Source organism: Dermacentor silvarum, chromosome 4 (genome assembly GCF_013339745.2).
Source record: "Dermacentor silvarum isolate Dsil-2018 chromosome 4, BIME_Dsil_1.4, whole genome shotgun sequence".
Taxonomy (NCBI): domain Eukaryota; kingdom Metazoa; phylum Arthropoda; class Arachnida; order Ixodida; family Ixodidae; genus Dermacentor; species Dermacentor silvarum.
Genome location: NC_051157.2, coordinates 140,818,753 through 140,837,171, shown reverse-complemented (window position 1 = coordinate 140,837,171; position 18,419 = coordinate 140,818,753). Strand labels below are relative to the sequence as shown.

General features: G+C 44.7%; 1 protein-coding gene across 1 annotated transcript in view; it reads left to right on the top strand.

Annotated features, from left to right (window-relative positions):
* Positions 1 to 18,419, top strand: part of LOC119448316 (venom metalloproteinase 3-like) — a 78,416-nt gene that overhangs the window by 17,829 nt on the left and 42,168 nt on the right. Inside the window, exons 5-8 of the mRNA XM_049666142.1 lie at positions 4,484 to 4,522; positions 4,609 to 4,730; positions 8,382 to 8,453; positions 8,541 to 8,671. Coding sequence (XP_049522099.1) covers positions 4,486 to 4,522; positions 4,609 to 4,730; positions 8,382 to 8,453; positions 8,541 to 8,671 — 362 coding nt within the window. The 5' untranslated portion in view covers positions 4,484 to 4,485. The remainder of the gene's footprint in view (positions 1 to 4,483; positions 4,523 to 4,608; positions 4,731 to 8,381; positions 8,454 to 8,540; positions 8,672 to 18,419) is intronic.

The following is an 18,419-nucleotide window of genomic DNA, read 5'->3' as shown; positions in this document are numbered from 1 at the left end:
GCGGGGGGCAATCAGAATAGAGGAGCGAGGAGCGGTGGTAATCTTTATTTTATTTGTGTCCTTGACTCCGACACTCGTGACAAAGCCTGCGAAAAGTTACTTCACTTTACACAAGGAGGAAAGTCTGATTTATGAACAGACAAAATTAAAGGAGAATGACTACACAAAACTTATCGAGAAACTACGCGGCAGTTCAGACTACTTGCAATAAAACGTACAAAATCTAGCTGCTCAACCCCACTCGCGGAACGCAGCCGTGGAAAATGCTGTAAAACACGCGCGCTTGTGCACAAGGCATAGCATATCAACTCCTAATTAAGCACACACACCAGGAAGTCGAATCTATGTTGAACACTGTAAGCACACGCGGAAGGTGTATATGGGGGCTTCGATATCAGCCAAGACGAGATGCATGGCATTGACATATCAAGATATGAATTCACGGCTGCTACACACAATTGGTTGAACATGCACAAGTACAGGCACTTTGCACATCCCGACCATTCACTGCATAACTAAACTAATAAAAGAATTATGAACCAAGAAGTGAGCCTCAATGTTCTTCGTACCAATAAAACTAAACCGCCACAAATATATGTAGCCATTGCAGTGATGGAATGCGATCAGATCTAAAGGAAAACGCTGTCGACAGTATTTAAATATACGCGTATCATCATGATAATCATCATCATCATCAGCCTATATTTTATGTCCACTGCAGGACGAAGGCCTCTCCCTGCGATCTCAAATTACCCCTGTCTTGCGCTAGCGTATTCCAACTTGCTCCTGCAAATTTCCTAACTTCATCACCCCATCTGGTTTTCTGCCGACCTCGACTGCGCTTCACTTCTCTTGGTATCCATTCTGTAACCCTAATGGTCCATCGGTTATCCATCCTACGCATTACATGGCCTGCCCAGCTCCATTTCTTCCGCTTAATGTCAGCTAGAATATCGGCTATCCCCGTTTGTTCTCTGATCCACACCGCTCTCTTCCTGTCTCTTAACGTTAGTCCTAAGATTTTTAGTTCCATTGCTCTTTGTGCGGTCCTTAACTTATTCTCGAGCTTCTTTGTTAACCTCCAGGTTTCTGCCCCATATGTTAGCACCGGTAGAATGCAGTCATTGTACACTTTTCTTTTCAACGACAGTGGTAAGCTCCCAGTCAGGATTTGGCAATGCCTGCCGTATGCACTCCAACCCAATAACCTTATACCACATTACGTGGGAGTGCACGCTACACAACATAGAACACCATGACACGAACACCACGAGGGAGCAATGGGAGGCACTGCTGTCCAGCTCGGCCCTCGACGACCAGCTCAAGCTGATCCAGAGAGCAGAGAAGATGGCAAGAGCCAGCGGAGCCCTGGACTAGGGGCCCCGACCATTAGCGATGCCCCATTGGGGCAAGACAAAACCATCTTTGGATTAAAGTTTATCTATCTATCTATTTTATTATTCTGTGAATTTATTTCTCATGATCAGGTTCCCCTGTGAGTAATTGACCTAGATAAAAGTACTCCTTTACAGACTCTAGAGGCTGACTGGCGATCCTGAATTCTTGTTCCCTTGCCAGACTATTGAACATTATCTTTGTCTTCTGCATATTCATCTTGAACCCAATTCTTACACTTTCTCGATTAAGGTCCTCAGTCATTTGCTGTAATTCGTCTCCATTGTTGCTGAATAGGACAACGTCATCTGCAAACCGAAGGTTGCTGAGATATTCGCTGTTGATCCTCACTCCTAAGCGTTCCCAGTCTAAGAGCTTGAATACTCAGTCTTCTAAGCATGCAGTGAATAGCATTGGAGAGATTGTGTCTCCTTGCCTGACCCTTTTCTTGATAGGTAACTTTCTACTTTTCTTGTGGAGAACCAAGGTAGCTGTGGAATCCTTGTAGATATTTGCTAGGATATCCACGTATGCCTCCTGTACTCCTTGATTACGCAATGCCTCTATGACTGCTGGTATCTCTACTGAATCAAATGCATTTTCATAATCTATGAAAGCCATATGGAGAGGTTGATTGTATACCGCAGATTTCTCGATTACCTGATTGATGACATGGATATGATCCATCGTAGAATATCCCTTCCTGAAGCCAGCCTTTTCTCTTGGTTGGCTGAAGTCAAGTGTTGCCCTGATTCTATTGGAAATTATCTTGGTGAATATTTTATACAATACTGAAAGCAAGCTAATGGGTCTATAATTCTTCAATTCTTTAACGTCTCCCTTCTTATGGATTAGTATAATGTTGGCGTTCTTCCAGCTCTCTGGTACACTTGAAGTTGTGAGGCATTGCGTATAAAGGGCCGCAAGCTTTTCAAACATGATATCTCCTCCATCTTTGATTAAATCTACTGTTATTCCATCTCCAGGAGCTTTTCCCCTGGTCATGTCTTTCAAGGCGCTTATAACTTCATCGCTAGATATAGAAGGAGCCTCTGTAACCGGTTCATCACTATTTCGAATGAAAGTATCTTGGCTGTTTTGGGCACTGTACAGGTCAGTGTAGAATTCTTCCGCTGCTTTTACTATATCATCGAAATTGCTGATAATATTACCATGCTTATCTTTCAGTGCATACATCTGGCCTTGTCCTATGCCAAGCTTTCTTCTTACTGATTTAATGCTGCGTCCATATTTTACGGCTTCCTCAATCTTTCCCACGTTATAATTTCGAATATCCCTTACTTCTTGTTGATCAGTTTTGACAGTTCAGCGACTTCTATCTTATCTCTTGAGTTAGACACTTTCATGTTTTGTCGTTTCTTTATTAGTTCCTTTGTTCCTTGGGAGAGCTTACCTACTGTTTGCCTTGGTGCCTTACCTCCCACTTCAATTGCTGCTTCTGAGATCAACCTAGTTACGGTTTCATTCATTACCTCTATGTTGTCTTTATCTTCATTTTCTAAAGCTGCATATTTGTTTGCGAGCACCAGCCTGAATTGGTCTGCTTTTACCCTTACTGCCTCTAGGTTGGCCTGTTTCCTCTTGACTAATTTCACTCTTTCTCTCTTCAAATTGAGAGAAATCCTATACCTCACTAACCTATGGTCACTACACTTTACCTTACCTAGCACTTCTACATCCTGCACTACGCTTGGATTGGCAGAGAGTATGAAATCTATTTCATTCCTTGTTTCCCCATTAGGGCTTTTCCAGGTCCACTTCCTGTTGCTGCGCTTAGTCAAGAAGGTATTCATTATTCGGAGCCTATTCCTTTCCGCGAATTCTACTAACATCTCTGCTCTTGCATTCCTAAAATCGATGCCGTAGTTGCCAATTGCTTGCTCACCAACCTGCTTTTTGCCCACTTTTGCATTAAAGTCGCCGATGACTACAGTATACTGAGTTTGCACCTTTCTCATTGCTAATTCAACATCTTCATAAAACTGTTCTATTTCTTCATCATCGTGGCTAGAGGTTGGGGCGTAGGCTTGCACTACTTTCATTTTGTACTTCCTATTCAGCTTTATTACGACGACTGCTACCCTCTCAATAATGCTGTAGAATTCATCAATGTTGCCCGCTATGTTGTTATGGACTAGAAATCCTACCCCGGATTCTCTCTTGTCTGGAAGACCTCTGTAGCAGAGGACGTGGCCGTTAGTCAGCACGGTGTAAGCCTCACCAGTTCTTCTAACCTCACTAAGGCCAATAATATCCCAGGCAATGCCTGATAATTCTTCCAATAGTCCTGCTAAGCTAGCCTCACTCGAGAGGGTGCGCGTGTTGAAAGTTGCCAGGTTCAGTTTCCATTGGCGGTCTGTCCGGACCCAGAGATTCTTAGCACCTTCTGCCGCGTAGCAGGTCTGACCGCCGCCTTGGTCAGGTGCTCCGCAGCCACTGGGGACTGAGGGCCATGGGTTAATTGTCGGAGTCATGAGGGAGGTAGTGGCCGAATACTGCACCAGGGAGGCCAATTCCTGCTTTGGTGAGGGAGTGACCTTGATGAAGCTTAGTGGGCCTTCCTAGTTTGGTTGCGCCTGAACTATTATAGCCCCACTAGCTCTCGGCAATGTATTTTTCTTGCCAGTGTCAGGCACCACTCCATGCCTGAAAATGTGGTGGACTGGAGTAGGATACGAACTTACGACCTTCAGATTTGAGGCCGGGTATTCTACCTCTGCTCCACGCCACCAGGCGTATGCTAAAGTTTTATTCCCCCTCTTTAGGAATAGCTAACATTGCTACACATTGTTACGGTGCAACCAAGAGCAGCGCTAGATCGAAGAAAACGAGTAGAGGTAGAATCGGTCTCACCAGCCATCTTGTTAATGTATCGTTGCCTCTCTTCTATATATCGTAAATACACCTGTATATGTGACTTCCGCAGCGTAACAAATTGGTGGAGGTGCTGGGTACCCACGGTACCCTTCTAAGGAAAAAGTATAGAAATGAGTCTTACGCTGTTTGCATTTTGACATTCGGACCTCTTTTCATAATGCGGAATTTAATGCGTGATTTCTTGTTCCAGCGATGGAGCATTTTCAAGATGGAGCCATTAAATTGAATGGTGGGTCGTATATAAAAGTTTTACTTCCTAGCTACTGAGTGGCCCCACGTAAGTGACAGAGTAATCATTCATTCTGTCGTTTACAGAAAGGAGCTTACCATCGAGATATAACATCGAGACCTACATTATGCTCGACAACTCGCTCACCGGAAAGATGAGAGAACTAAAGCTGGATACTATGGACTACACGGCAACTCTCATTAGCCAGGCGAGGAGAGGCCCAATAGTTTTATTGTTTGTGCATGCATGTTGGTGAAGAAAGGCCCCTCACCAGGCTTTCACATAGCAAATGCGGAAGCCGGTGCGTTGACCACGCGGGGGATGGTTATGTTTGAGAAGTATTTTCTTTTTGCGAACCCCCTAAGGAAACAAAAATTACAAATGGGCCCATGCCCTCGACTATTTTTGGCTGAGCCAGTGACCTCATGTATACTTTGACGTCGTAGCTCACGTAACTGATTCGTCCTGCTGCGTCAAAAGGTCCCCGAAGCCACAAAATAGCACAGAGTTAGTTTCGAGCATAAGTCTTTTTTTTTTCTTCTTTCCTTTTCTTATGCTTTTCTTTTGAGAAAATAGGGTGTTACTACCTGCTTAGGCAGCCATTATGAGCTGCTGAGGTGGAAGTGCTAAAACGCTGGTCAACAGCGCCCTACATGTCTTGTGTTTCGGCTTCAGCTAATATGATACAAGAGAGTCGGCCAGAGATCACACGTATACGCGATAAATATGTCCGCCTGAGCTCCGCGGTTATAGAAATTAAGGAAACTTTCGTATGTATGGGGTTATGCCATAATCGTTGAACGTCGTCAGTGCACAAAAATGTTCTCTCGAAACAGGCACGTTTCTTGAGATGTTGGCGCAGTTTCGACGCGCTACTGAGTTTGAGTACGAATAAAGTAACACGATGCCAAATTGCAAGAAAATATCGTGATGCGGATGCTTTCAATGTACGCGTCGCATGTCACATCCGTGGTCTCTGAACAATGCTCCAATCAAAGGACGTTGCATATGAGCCAGAAAGAAACAAAGCCGAAAGTAGAATTAAAGGGGAAGTTCAGTTTACAAGAAAATAGACAAGTAATAGACGATAAGTCACACTTGCAGAAAAACAACTTAAGAGTTCGCAAAGGTGGAATACAGAAAATATAAAAGCATAGTAAACCAGAAACGCATGGTGTGTTGAAATAAATATCAGTCACTATGCATATATGTGCCAATAGCTTTGCAAAAGAAGTGCTGATCATACTCTAAATGCGCAAAATAGCTGACAGGTACAGTAAATTCTTTAGTTCAACATAACACTAGGAAGACACAGGAATGTCCCCATTGAGGACCGGCATCTTGTTTTTGCTTGTATGTTTGACGATTCAACAGCTGACCTGTCGTGGTGGCGTAGAGGAATATGGCGTTGGGCTGCTAAGTCCCAGGGCGCGAGAATTAATCTCGACCGCGGCGGCCGCATTTCGATGGGGGCGAAATGCAAAATCACCCGCGTAACGTGCATTGGGTTCACGTTAAAGAATCTCAAGTGGTCAAAAGTAATCCGGAGTACCCACTACGGCGTGCCTCACAGTAATATCGTGGTTTGCCACATAAAACTCCAGAATGATTTTTTTTGTCAATTAGCTGTGCTACCACATACGGGGGGGGGGGGGGGGGGGGGGCATGGCCAAGAAGCCAGCGCTAATAGGTTTAGATTAGGGGGCCCCAACGCTTGCGTCACCCTAATTTAAAACTCTCTATTCGTGTGGTTGGATTGTAGGGGAGGGCAGTGGTCGAATAATGGTATTAATTTAACGAAGGAATTTGGAAAAAATGAGATATATTAAACAGATAAACGATAAATATCAATTGTGGGATATAGACAGTAAAGTGTTGTTTAGATAATTAATTTGGCACTTTATTTTCGTTGTAGTGTACACAGATTCTTTCTCGTATGATATAGTAATACATTTTATGAAATGAGAAATACGTGCACTGGCTTTAGAAATCTCGGACTGCCCATATTTAAGTAGAGTAGATTTATTTAGTTCGAATGTATAGCTGGAACCTCATGTTCGATGATGTTCGGCAAAGGGGTTAATTTATTTTTGCTCGAAGTGATCTATGTTTTTATTACTTGAAAGTATCTGATTTATAAAATGTTGGTCGTCATGTTTGTTTCCGTTTTTTTATGATACCGAGGTTGCTTTGTAATCAGCGTAATAAATTGCTAGAAGCAGTGAGAAACAGTCAAGTTGTCGGTTTCCATTAGTAAAGAAAGACAACGTCCAAGCACCAACTTGCCTTACGCATCGCTAACGTCGAACTTGAGATGACATTGAACCATAAAGCTTCCTTGTAACATTCGGGAATTTCAGCGTTTGCGAAAATTTGCGTCATAAGCTGCCGGCAATGATGCATATTCTGCGTTTAAGACTTTCTGCTTTCCAGGCTCAATGCGTCGTTTTCAAGTTCCCGGTCTGGAATTATCCATCTCAGAGGCCACTATTTCTTCTACAACTGGTGCTATGAGTAAAACGATGCGCGATTTGAGCGAAATCATTTCCCTGTACATTTTCCCTGTTGATATACTATAGGCACTTGGCGGCTGTTTATCTTGCGGGCTACTCTGTGAAAAATCTATTGGCGCGGTCGTTGTCACGTCGTTGTCGGCAATGACGCCACCAATGCTTTCGACATTGTTTTTCCACTGACCAGCTTGGTCCGCATTCACGACACTTTCCGTTCGTAAGTGGTTTATGCCATTGGCCGACCGCCTTCACTAATAATATCATGATCCCCATCATGGTCATGTACGCGTCTTTGTGCCGCCGACCACGCTCTTACAAGCATGATGGCGAAGAGTTGTGCGCCACTACAGCGCCATCGTGCCAAGGACAACTTATACGCAATCCCCACAATGGGATCCTCATCCGCTATATTACTGCTTGTTGTGCTCTCCGAAATGCACGCACGAACACCCACACTCTGGCAGTCTATACAGATAGAAAAGCGTGGAGTAATTGTCATGTGCTGTTGCTGTGTGATAGGAATAGTGCCTCTGGCTACGTAGTGCGTATGTCTACAGTGGTATGAGTTGGAATACTAGTGGTGCCACTTGTAGGCAAAGTTTTCTTCTGTGGCGATAACGATGGTCAAGATGTGGAGGCGGCTTGACGACGAAATAGCGTCGACGATGGCACGGGCTAGCACAACGGAATTGACGGATAGCAGGACAGGGCAAGCCTACTTTTGAACGCGTAACTGCTCCCGTTGTGAAAAATAAAGACGCCCGTCCGAGTTGTTGACAAGTCTGACGACAGTTGTCGACGAGGTCCGAGACCATTGTTGATCGACGGTGTAATATGAGTGGATGTGCTGAGTTGTACTCCCTGAGAGCAAAATATATCGTGGAACAGCCTGGGCCATTGTGTTGATGTCAATAGGGGGCTGCAGCTGAGCGTCACCAGCTCATCACTGCATCTGTAATATCACACAGCACATGGAAAGTGGATTATGGAACTACTGGCAAGCAGGCAAGCTTACGGAACCGAGAGCTTTTTTTTTCTTGTGCTGCGTATACTACGCGTATATATCAAGCCTCTACAGGGATTAATGCTGTGACTGTCCTGCTCTCACATTATCTCTTGGGTTTATATGGTTTTCTTCTTACGCAGTTGTTCAAGGTTCATTTACAAAAGCAGATCCATATTGTCACATTCAGTGCAGTGCTTCTACCGAACTTTGGTATCTTGACACACCTTCTTTGAGTGTATTGCGCATCTTTTAGAAACGGCGTACTTGCAATGTAAAGTTATTTTCGTGACATCACGATCGAACGACAAATAATATACTTCTGCGTATGTTTGACTTCCAGGCGAATCTGCTGCTGCGAAAGCTTGAACCCCCTGCCACGATAGTTGTGACGGGTATACAAAAGTCATTTAAAGTAAGTGTTATGACGACGTCAATGTTCCGATTGCGGAAACATCTCATGTAATGGCGTCAACACGCTTAACAAGAAAACTTCTTCCAGACAATCGAAACATACTCAAAGCGGACACATGATAATCGACTCCAAGCGGAGGCTACGGCAAAGCTATTGTTTGACTATATATCCGCAAACCCACGCATGAAGCAGTCTGATTTGATCGTTCTAATGACTTGGTAAGTAGTTCTGTTACATTATTTGTGATACAAACCAGGCAGCGCCAAAAGTTGTCAATAGCAACTACACTGACCATCCGCTATTTCTGCACAATTAACTATTATGACGAAAAAAAAAACAGTTTTGAGAACCTTTTAAAACAGCACGTTCTCTTCGTTACACGGTTAACGTTCCGTGTAATAAAGAGTTCCGTGTAGCTATTGATGTTTAATTTTTGTTGCGCGTCTGCCAAAGTATACGCTTTTGGATGCGATGCAACTTCTGTCTTAATCTCCAAAAAACTTAAATCATAGCGACGGCGGGATTTCATGATGCATTGCAAATAGTTATTTCATCAATGAACGTCGCCAGAACGAAAACCCGTGTTTTGCGGTACAATGTTTCTACGGTAACGCGGTTTAGTCCAATGAACGCCTGCGACATACGTACTATAAACAGTGTCGAGTGTCCAAACTATCATGCACCAAGATTTAAAAATGTGTGAATGCGACGTGGCTGTACAGAACCAAGCTAATGTTGTTTGCCATCGCTTGGAGATGCTCAGATTATTTTTTGGATTCCGCCTACCTACATAATTAGTCTTAATTAATTAATAAACTTATCAAATATTATAATTAGATGAAAAGAGTCAATGCGAAAATTGTAGAGCAACATGAAAAGCTCACCGATACAGCTTCATGTTGCCTAATACGTGCGACATAAAGGTGTTTTTTCGAGCGTGAAAGAAGCCCACGAATACACGCAAAGTGCCTCGAGCGGCCAGTCGCGCGGCAATTTTGCGTGTATTTGCGGGCTTTTACCTTCACTTGTACATCAGCACCAGCCTTAATGTTCCCGCTACATCAATCATCTTTTACCTTGGCGTTATCAGTTTTCCAGTACAGCTAAGTCAATCCTCCATCTTACACACTTATGGCGCTCTGGAGCACTAGTAATTTACTGCAAAGAAATACCTACATTCCTTGAACTCTGCCTGCATCTCACCCGTAGCCTGCGTTCGCTCTTCAAAAAATATAAACAAGGCAACTCGTTTAGTTCGTCCATGGCACTACGAGCGCATCGCACAAATTATGAAAATATTGTGAGAAAAGGTCGCATTTTCGCCCGAAAGGCGAAGCATCGATTGCGATAGCAATTTAGTAGACAGCTGTACGAAGTTAGGATAGTAGTTGGATCGGCTGTATAAACTTGCAATCATCCGCTTACTAACTAAATTAACAAGCACGACGACACGCGCGCACTAGAAAACATGAACACATCTCACTAGATGACCGCGCACACTCACTGTCAAAGCGCTGGATGGAGAAAGCGCGGCGGCAGAGCGAGCGAATTGACCTTTGTGCTGCCTGCCGCTTCAACGCAAACTAAGGGGCGAGAACACAGCGCGCACGAAGCTATCAGCACTCTGTCCCCATCGCATATCGCTTTCAAGATAGGGCCTGGGCGGCCGGGCCATATTCAGCCGCCGCCGGAGTAGAACGCCCCCTACAACCCCCCCACCCCCCTTTCCCCAGGGCCTTGCGCGCGACGGAAGACGGTGCGCTTCCTCCTCGCTTTCCACTCTTGCGCGCGAGATTGAGCCATCATCGTCGGCTCACCCTCGCACGCTTTCACTCGCACATACAGCATACGGCACGCGGTGATGATGTTATCGCCGTGGGACTTTATACGGAATATCACGGCGACGACGACGGCAGAAATGCGCCTGTAGTGTTCATATATCGCAATAATAAGTATTTAGTAATTATTGGCAAAGCTCATGATTAGGCCAGAAACATCAGTTTAGACACAAATTATGCTTAACATGATCTCCATTTTTATTTAAATATGAAGTGCGTGAGACGTACAGTTTTCTCAGCGCACACGGAAACAGCATATATGGGCTTTATAACACTTGCTGACAGATATGTTTAGAAGGGCTGTGATTTATCCACAAATATTTTCTCGCATAAGCATATTGCCCCCCCTCCCCCCCCCAATTCAATCATATTCCGTTCACCATTTCCACTAAATTTGATCTTTGCGGCACGTATGGCTTTCACAGGAGAGCGGGCTAAATTTTGTGCCGTTCTAGACACACTGGTAATGCTCCGATGCTCTTGAACACGTAATTTAGCGCAAAGCTGCTAATTAACTCACGCACTTTAATCTTCGCGTACGCATCACCCTTGACATGCATCTTATTTTCAGAAAATGTAGACAAGATTCTTTGTCCAGTTCACCTAGGCCACTGTGGACACCTAATACGAGACAAATACCGCTTGAATGTACCCTGGAAACGAATATTCAGTAATTATTTGCAATGATCATCATTAAGTCAGATACGTTGAACTGTCTCCCCGCAACACCGCTAACATAGCTCCCATTTCCACCGAATAGAAACTTAATGTCACATGTAGTCTTCTAGGACTTTCGGAAACATTGTGCTTAATCGCAGCACAATGCTTAATATCACCAGTTTCGATCATTTTGCTCACTCTGTGAAACATTGCAGATGATGGCCTTATAACGCTTTCTAGAACTTGAGAAATCTTTGGCAAAGTCCATGTTTACCTGACGGTCCTGAAACTTTGCTCTCACATAATTCATGATAGTCCGTCTATTTTCTTAAAACGATGACATTTCGGCACATCGAGTTCTTTCAGGACATTGGGCAAACTTTCCCCTCCGTTCGTAATGAAAGCTTCCATGAGCTTTCATACCGAACGGAGGAAAAATTTAATAAAATTACGAAGATTTCATGAAAGAAATCCTTGGAGACATTTTTTTTTCTTTTTCAGTTAAGAGCTAGTGTAGGTATTATCGCCGCCCCAAATCCAAGCAGTATGCAAAGGTTACCCACTCTTCGTGTTTCGAGGTGTAAGTTCGGTGTAAATCATTTGTCATACACGAGACAATACATCCCTGCTTAAACTTGAAATACCCACGTAGCGTTGGTAAGGCAGATACACAAGAAGAGCACATGAACATGCGGACAGGAGGCAATACTACACAATGCGCAATTCTTGCGACCTCATCTTGTTCGCGTTAGGTAATTTTTCGTAAACATAATTCTCAGTGGAATATTTAGCAGGCGGCCTTAAGTCTTGGCTACTGCTGTCAGCCTACTTGACTGCAAATATGATAAACCCTACCACGTACCCTTGCTCCTATAGTTGGTAGTCGTAGTCAGCCACTCATGCAGGGCTGCGGGGTAGAGATAGGAAGGTGAGATGATATAGTGAAGGTGATGGAGGGCAGCATATCGACAGGTTGTGATATACAGGTGTGATGGCGTGTCAACAAAACCACGTCGCAGCGCTGCATAAACGTTTCCCTACATCAGTTCAACTTCATGCGTTTTAAATACCCGCTTCGTAACACCATTTACGGAGTTAAAAAAAAAAACGCTAAATTCATTTGCACAGCATGTCTATCAACATACAAAAAAATGTTAGCGTGGTTAACTTGTTGACTTGATAGGGAACATTACATTCAGTATATCTGCACTGGTGAGCAGAGGACGAGCCTCCAAGTGGAGACAGCTGAACCATTGGCACGACGGGTGAAACGTATTGATCAGAAGGCTATACCTTTTGTAACGGGCATGATGATACGGGCGTTTCGCCCCCTAACGCTGCAGTAGGCAACGTGTACGTTAAATCATGGCATCCGAGATTGCGGGCGCTGGCAGAGTTTGGTTCAGCCGTCACATTCGGCGCGCTTTCCAGCAAAAAAAGTGTAATCCGGTGCGCGTGCTCGTCTGCCATAGGCGTAATTACCGGGGGAAGGGAAATATGCCGTTAGCCCCCCCCCCCCCAATCATTAGCAAATTAGTAGAGAGCTATACGAAGCAAGGATAGTAGGTTAATTGGCCGTATAAAGTTGGAAACATTCGCTTACTAACTAAATAGACAAGCACGGTGTCACGCGCGCACAGGTAAACATGAACACATCTCGCTCGATGACCGCGGAAACTCGCCGTGAAAACGCCGGCGCTGTCTTCGCCTGACATTCGTGCTGTCTCTCGTCTCGCTTCAACGCGAACTAAACGTCGAAAGCAGAGCGCATACGAAGATACCGCCACTAGGCGCATGCACTTTGTCCCCATAATTGCTATCGCAATAATAAATAAAATAATCTTGTCACAAGCAGACAGGTGGAAAAGTGCCTAGTATGTTTATGTTCGGTGTGATAATCATTTTAATCAGTACTCGCGCGCGAAATGGCACTGCAGACATACAAGTGCATCTCTTAATTTCCTGATACGAAAAAAAAGTAATGCATACTGCGAGAGTAATATCTATGTCTTCGGTACGAACTTCACCAATATATTAAACTGCCTTCTTAGAGCAGGTAACTAGAGCATATCGGAAGGCCTCTTATTCCTGGAAGTGTGAACAACGCACTAGTGGGAGCCCGACTTCAAGATCCTCTATACGTACTCCGTAGTGCTCGCTTTTTCCTTAACGATCAATACTTGCCAAGGGAAGAGCTAATGATAGAAGCACTGTTGCAAGTTCGACATCTTTGTTTCCATTACCTTTCCCACAGCTGCCTGATGGATTGGATTTTCTTCATTATTTATCGCACCGACATTCGACACGTTTGTCGAATTTTCCCTGTACCATACGCCGATGAGGCAGGCGGCAGTTTCGACTGAAGTTCCGTTTAACCGGAGTTCCGAATAAGATGGGTTCCGTTTAACCGAAGTCAGTTAACATTGCGCCTCTTAACGTTTATAAAGTTTACAAGGCGGCCAACTAAAGTTTATATCATTGTACCTTTTAGCCGACCTTTCCGTTTAAGCTAGTTTTGTTTATCCGGAGTACACTGTACACGAATGATTGCGGCAGGTTTCTGTGGGCGGATGAAGCTTCGTCTTGCTTCACGCCCTGTTTCGACGCCGAAATGCACAGACGATAGTAAGTGCCGACACCAGCATGCGACTCATTCAAATCTTTGAAAGCAGCTCCCCAAAATGATAAACATACATAAAACTGCAAAATTTCGAAGTACAGTGCGTTTCCGGTACGTGACGGACTCTTGCAGAGATATTGCCTTTGTGCACACCCACGTGAATGTAGTTGGAGTGCGCGTGTGTGAAAAAAAAAAAAGAGCGCATTTGGGAATAAATAGGCGCCAGCACACACTTTGCCCCTTGTACATCTTCATCGATCATTGCCAACAAATCAGTAAGGGATCCTATAGCAGTACAAAATCATTTTTATCGCCTCATCCAACCGGCAGCAGCAGTATACCGGGACGCCCGAACGCCTCCTCGACGCATGAAAAGCCCTCGGTTGCGAGCGCCGCGGTGCGGAGAGGGAGCCGGCCACGCCCGCTACTGAACTTCCTCTCTCTTCGTGGGAATGGGACGGCTGGAGCAAAACCTGGCCGCGCACATAATCTCGGAGGCCATAGTTAAACAATGCTATGCTCGAAACTAGTGGTCACTGGAGCATGGAGTATGCGCATTTTTCGTAGACGGGATGGGGCCCGCGTAAGCGTAGGCACGCTTCAACAGAAGTCCGTATAGCAGTTGTGCGCTCGCCTGACTTTTTTTTTTTTTTTTGTAGCGTTAGCTACACTGGCCTAGCCAAGCCCGTTTCGCGTGGCACGTCAAGAGCCGTGCTGCGCATGCGCAAGTATCAGTGATGTCACACGGCTTGCGCACCGGAGCCACCGGAGCCGGCACCTCTCGCGCGCTCCGCCGCCGCCGCGCGCGACTCACCGGAGCCACCGGAGCCGGCACCTCTCGCGCGCTCCGCCGCCGCCGCGCGCGACTCACCGCCGCCGGTCTACGCATTCCAGAGGAGTGACATCGTCGTAGCCGTGGTAGACGCACTGGCGCCGGCGCGCGCTCGCTGTGCAGTCGCCGTCTGACACTGCGCTGGAGCCGCTGCGCTTCTGACTGGCGTTTGTGTGTGTCATTGGAGCAGCACTAAGCATGACAATCAAGCTAATCCTTGACAATCTAGACAACCAGGAAAGCTAAGAATAATCAGCTGAACCTTTGCTGACGCTACGTATATCCTGGCATAGCCGAGCTAAGCCACTGCAACATTTTTTTTCTTCTTTCGGCTAGGCGTGGAATACACTGAATAAAGTGAGGCCGAAAAGGGCAACAGAGAGCCAGGTGTTTTCCAAACATGCATCGGCTTTCTGTTCATTTATTTATTAGAGTTTGAAGATTCCGCTTCTTACCCCCGTATTCAGAAATGCATCTGAAATTGAAGCCCATGCTTGACTTGATTTTAATGACGCCTGTCGTGAACGCGCCGTAGGAAGCTTAATGTTCGTCTTGGGCTTACTTACGCCAGGCGTTACTTAAGAGGAAGCTTTGGCTCGGGGGCTCCTATCTAAATACATGGGAAAGGAGAAATCCTTTTTCTCGGCAACCACCGCACAACATATGATGAGGTTTGTTTAATTTGAAAGAAAAAGCTAAAATCTAGTGACTGTTGGTTGCGAATTTTTTTATTTACGTTGTCTATTGTTTAATAAAAACTGGCAAAAATCCAAAATTCTCAGAACAGTAAACTATTATGCTTACAGCTCTGTGACTCAGCAATAAAGAATGATTTTACAGTTCGGTAACTTGTACCTAATAGTACATGTAAAGCGGACAAAATTGATAAATGACTCATGACTGAAAAAAAAACGAGTAATATGAGAGTAGAGGTTTTGCAAAACCCCTGTAAATAACATAAAAAAATCACGTGATACATAAATTGACCTATGGAATTTGTCTTTTGGATGATCCAATGCATGCAGTTTACAGAACTGCTATATCCGTTCTTGGCGCAGAGCTACGAAATTGTAAAGTCCGTGCTTCTATTTTTTTTTTTTCGCAAACTTACAAAATTTTGAAACTTTCTTTGAAGAAATCAGGCCCTAAATCGAAATTCTGTTTCCAACAGTCACTAGAATTTACTTTTCTATCTGAAGTGCAATAAATATAATTAAAATTAGTCCAGGGGTTATCTCAGAAAAATGTTTCTGCGTTTTACATGCATTTGAATAGGTGGCATCTGAGTTAGACCCGAGAACCTTTCCTCTTAAACGAAGTCAAGCACAGGTTTCGCGTTAAGATGTATTTCTTAGTCTTGTTTCCCGGGTAGGACAACTTGTTGTTAAATCGCCAGCAAGAAAAAAACATGTTAGGAGAATGTTTGTGCTCCACCCAGCACATTTTTCAGCAGCACCTCACTCGTGTGTCCCTGTTCACAGTCGTCGAAGTCTGAAGGCTCCTCGTCGCTAAGCAGTTGAAGTGCGAGTTCCATGTACCCTTGGCATTGGTGTTGGAGCTTTAGAAATGCCGCACGCTTGGAAAGCTCTTCCACGACAACGTTATTGTGCCCGCCGTGGTTGCTCAGGGGCTATGGTGTTGGGCTGCTGAGCACGAGGTCACGGGATCGAATCCCGGCCACGGCGGCCGCATTTCGATGGGGGCGAAATGCGAAAACACCCGTGTACTTAGATTTAGGTGCACGTTAAAGAACCCCGGGTGGTCAAATTTCCGGAGTCCCCCACTACGACGTGCCTCATAATCAGATCGTGGTTTTGGCACGTAAAACCCCATCACTATATATATGTGAGCCACAGCATTTACAGCCGGCATTGCTGGGTGAACCAGCCCTCCCTTGACAATTTTTTGACAAAACTGTATATGTGATCTTCGGGCGAGACTGCGACAGTCTTTGTCAATCGTCAAGAGCTCTTTACATTTGCCGCATGTCAACCTCTTCAGAGAGATGTGTGCAGCATAACCAGCAACATAGGCAATGACTGGGACAGCATCCTTCAGCTTTGAGAGCGCCTGTAAGCGTGTTCGCTTGCTCTGTGGGTCCTCTCGTCTATAGGCGCTTCTCTGGACATGCAGCTTGGGCAATCAGGGAATACCGTCGGTACTGCCTCAGGTCGAAGCCGCAAACGTGAGAGCGATGATGATGATGATGATGCCTCAATCAATGGCACAACCCATTGTGTGGGATAGGCCACGAACCATGGTGGTATTATGATCGAAATTTAAAATAAATGTTTTTAGAAATAAATAAGTAATAAAAATTAAAGGAAAAGAAATCAATAATTGAAGATGGTAAACGAACCGATAATAAAAGAATTAAGTAGTCTATACTAAGTTAGTCAGCCTTGCCTAGATAGGAGTATTAATATGAATTTAATAATAAATTAAATACAGTAAAGGATAGACGTAAATTTGGAATAATAATATTAACACTAATGTAATTGTGATTTTGTGACATTACTTTTTGAATTTTCTAAATCTATAATTTATTGAAGGATAAATAAATCAATCATGGAAAGATGAGAAAATATTATTAAGGCAATCTTTTTGTGTCACAAAGAAAATTACAAATTGCTCTGCAAACATTCCCGTGACTATATCCTAACACCGTGGCTCCAAGTGAGAGTATAACTGAACTGCTTAAAGGCAGTCCTAGATTGCGAAGTGGGATTTCCAAACATCGTTGTCGATGATTAGAAAAGCGCCGACACGATAATAAAAAGTGATCGGGTCGGCGCTAATAAAAAGTGATCACCCGCCGGGGTGGCTCAGTCAGCTAAGGGGTTGCGCTGCCGAGCACGAGGTCGCGGGATCGAATCCCGGCCCCGGCGGCCGCATTTCGATGGAGGCGAACTGCAAAAACGCCCGTGTGCTTGCGTTTTAGTGCACGTTAAAGAACCCCAGGTGGTCAAAATTAATCCGGAGCCCTCCACTACGGCGTGCCTCGTAATCAGAACTGGTTTTGGCACGTAAAACCCCAGAAAGAAGAAGTAATAAAAAGTGATCGATGGATTCTGGTTCATTGCGGAGGTAGCATAATGGGGATGCCGCCAGACCACATCTGTGCAAGTAAAAATTTAGTTGTGGAATACGGCAACGCAGCCTTGTAAATGTTACTTCGAATTGCCGGTTAGGACACCACTGTCGGTTCCAACGATAATTTAGATGTATAAAATCTGTAGATTTTGCTAACGCGAGGCTTTCCTTGTCTTCGGTCAAAGAAAACTGCCTATATCTGGCTGCAGTAATATGCGCAGTTGCCGGCAGCACAGATATTGCCGGACCTTTTAAAGAAGCTCGTGCTAAAGAATCAGCTATTTCATTAAGTTGGATGTCTCGGTGGCCTGGTACCCATACTAAATGAACTAACCTTAAGTGGGGTAAAACTAATGCGTAAATGCGTAAAACGTATTCAAAGTAGTCGAATTTGTAGACGCGTTAAGCGCGCTGCATACAGAAAGGGAATCTGTGACGATAACAACTCGTCACACATTCCCTTTCTGTAGTGACGCGGTCACTGTGCGACCGGTGGCTTGATCAATAACGATGTCGTCGGCTTTACAGTGATGCTCGCGCACCTAAACAAAAGAAAGATATACCCTAGCATAAGTAGAGCTCCCTGACATCGCGGCTATGCTTCACGCATGTAGGCTTTTCTTGCCACAAAGGAGTTGTAAGCAAGGCTTGCAATCCAACAGCAGAAGCAACCCACTAGGAAAATAATAAAACATTCAAAATTTCTTACCCTCGAGTTCGTTGACAGGACCACGTTTTCGCGTGCAATGGCAAGTACCCACGCTTATCTTGCTTCGTCGGCTTTAGGGAACGAGAAAACGTGCACCTTGGGGGCTTGTCTTGTAATTCCCATTGCACCGTGGCACACAACACTTCACAGGCATTTCGCAGCTGATTCTACCTCTGCACAACCCTGTTCGGCACACATAACACGAGATAAACAC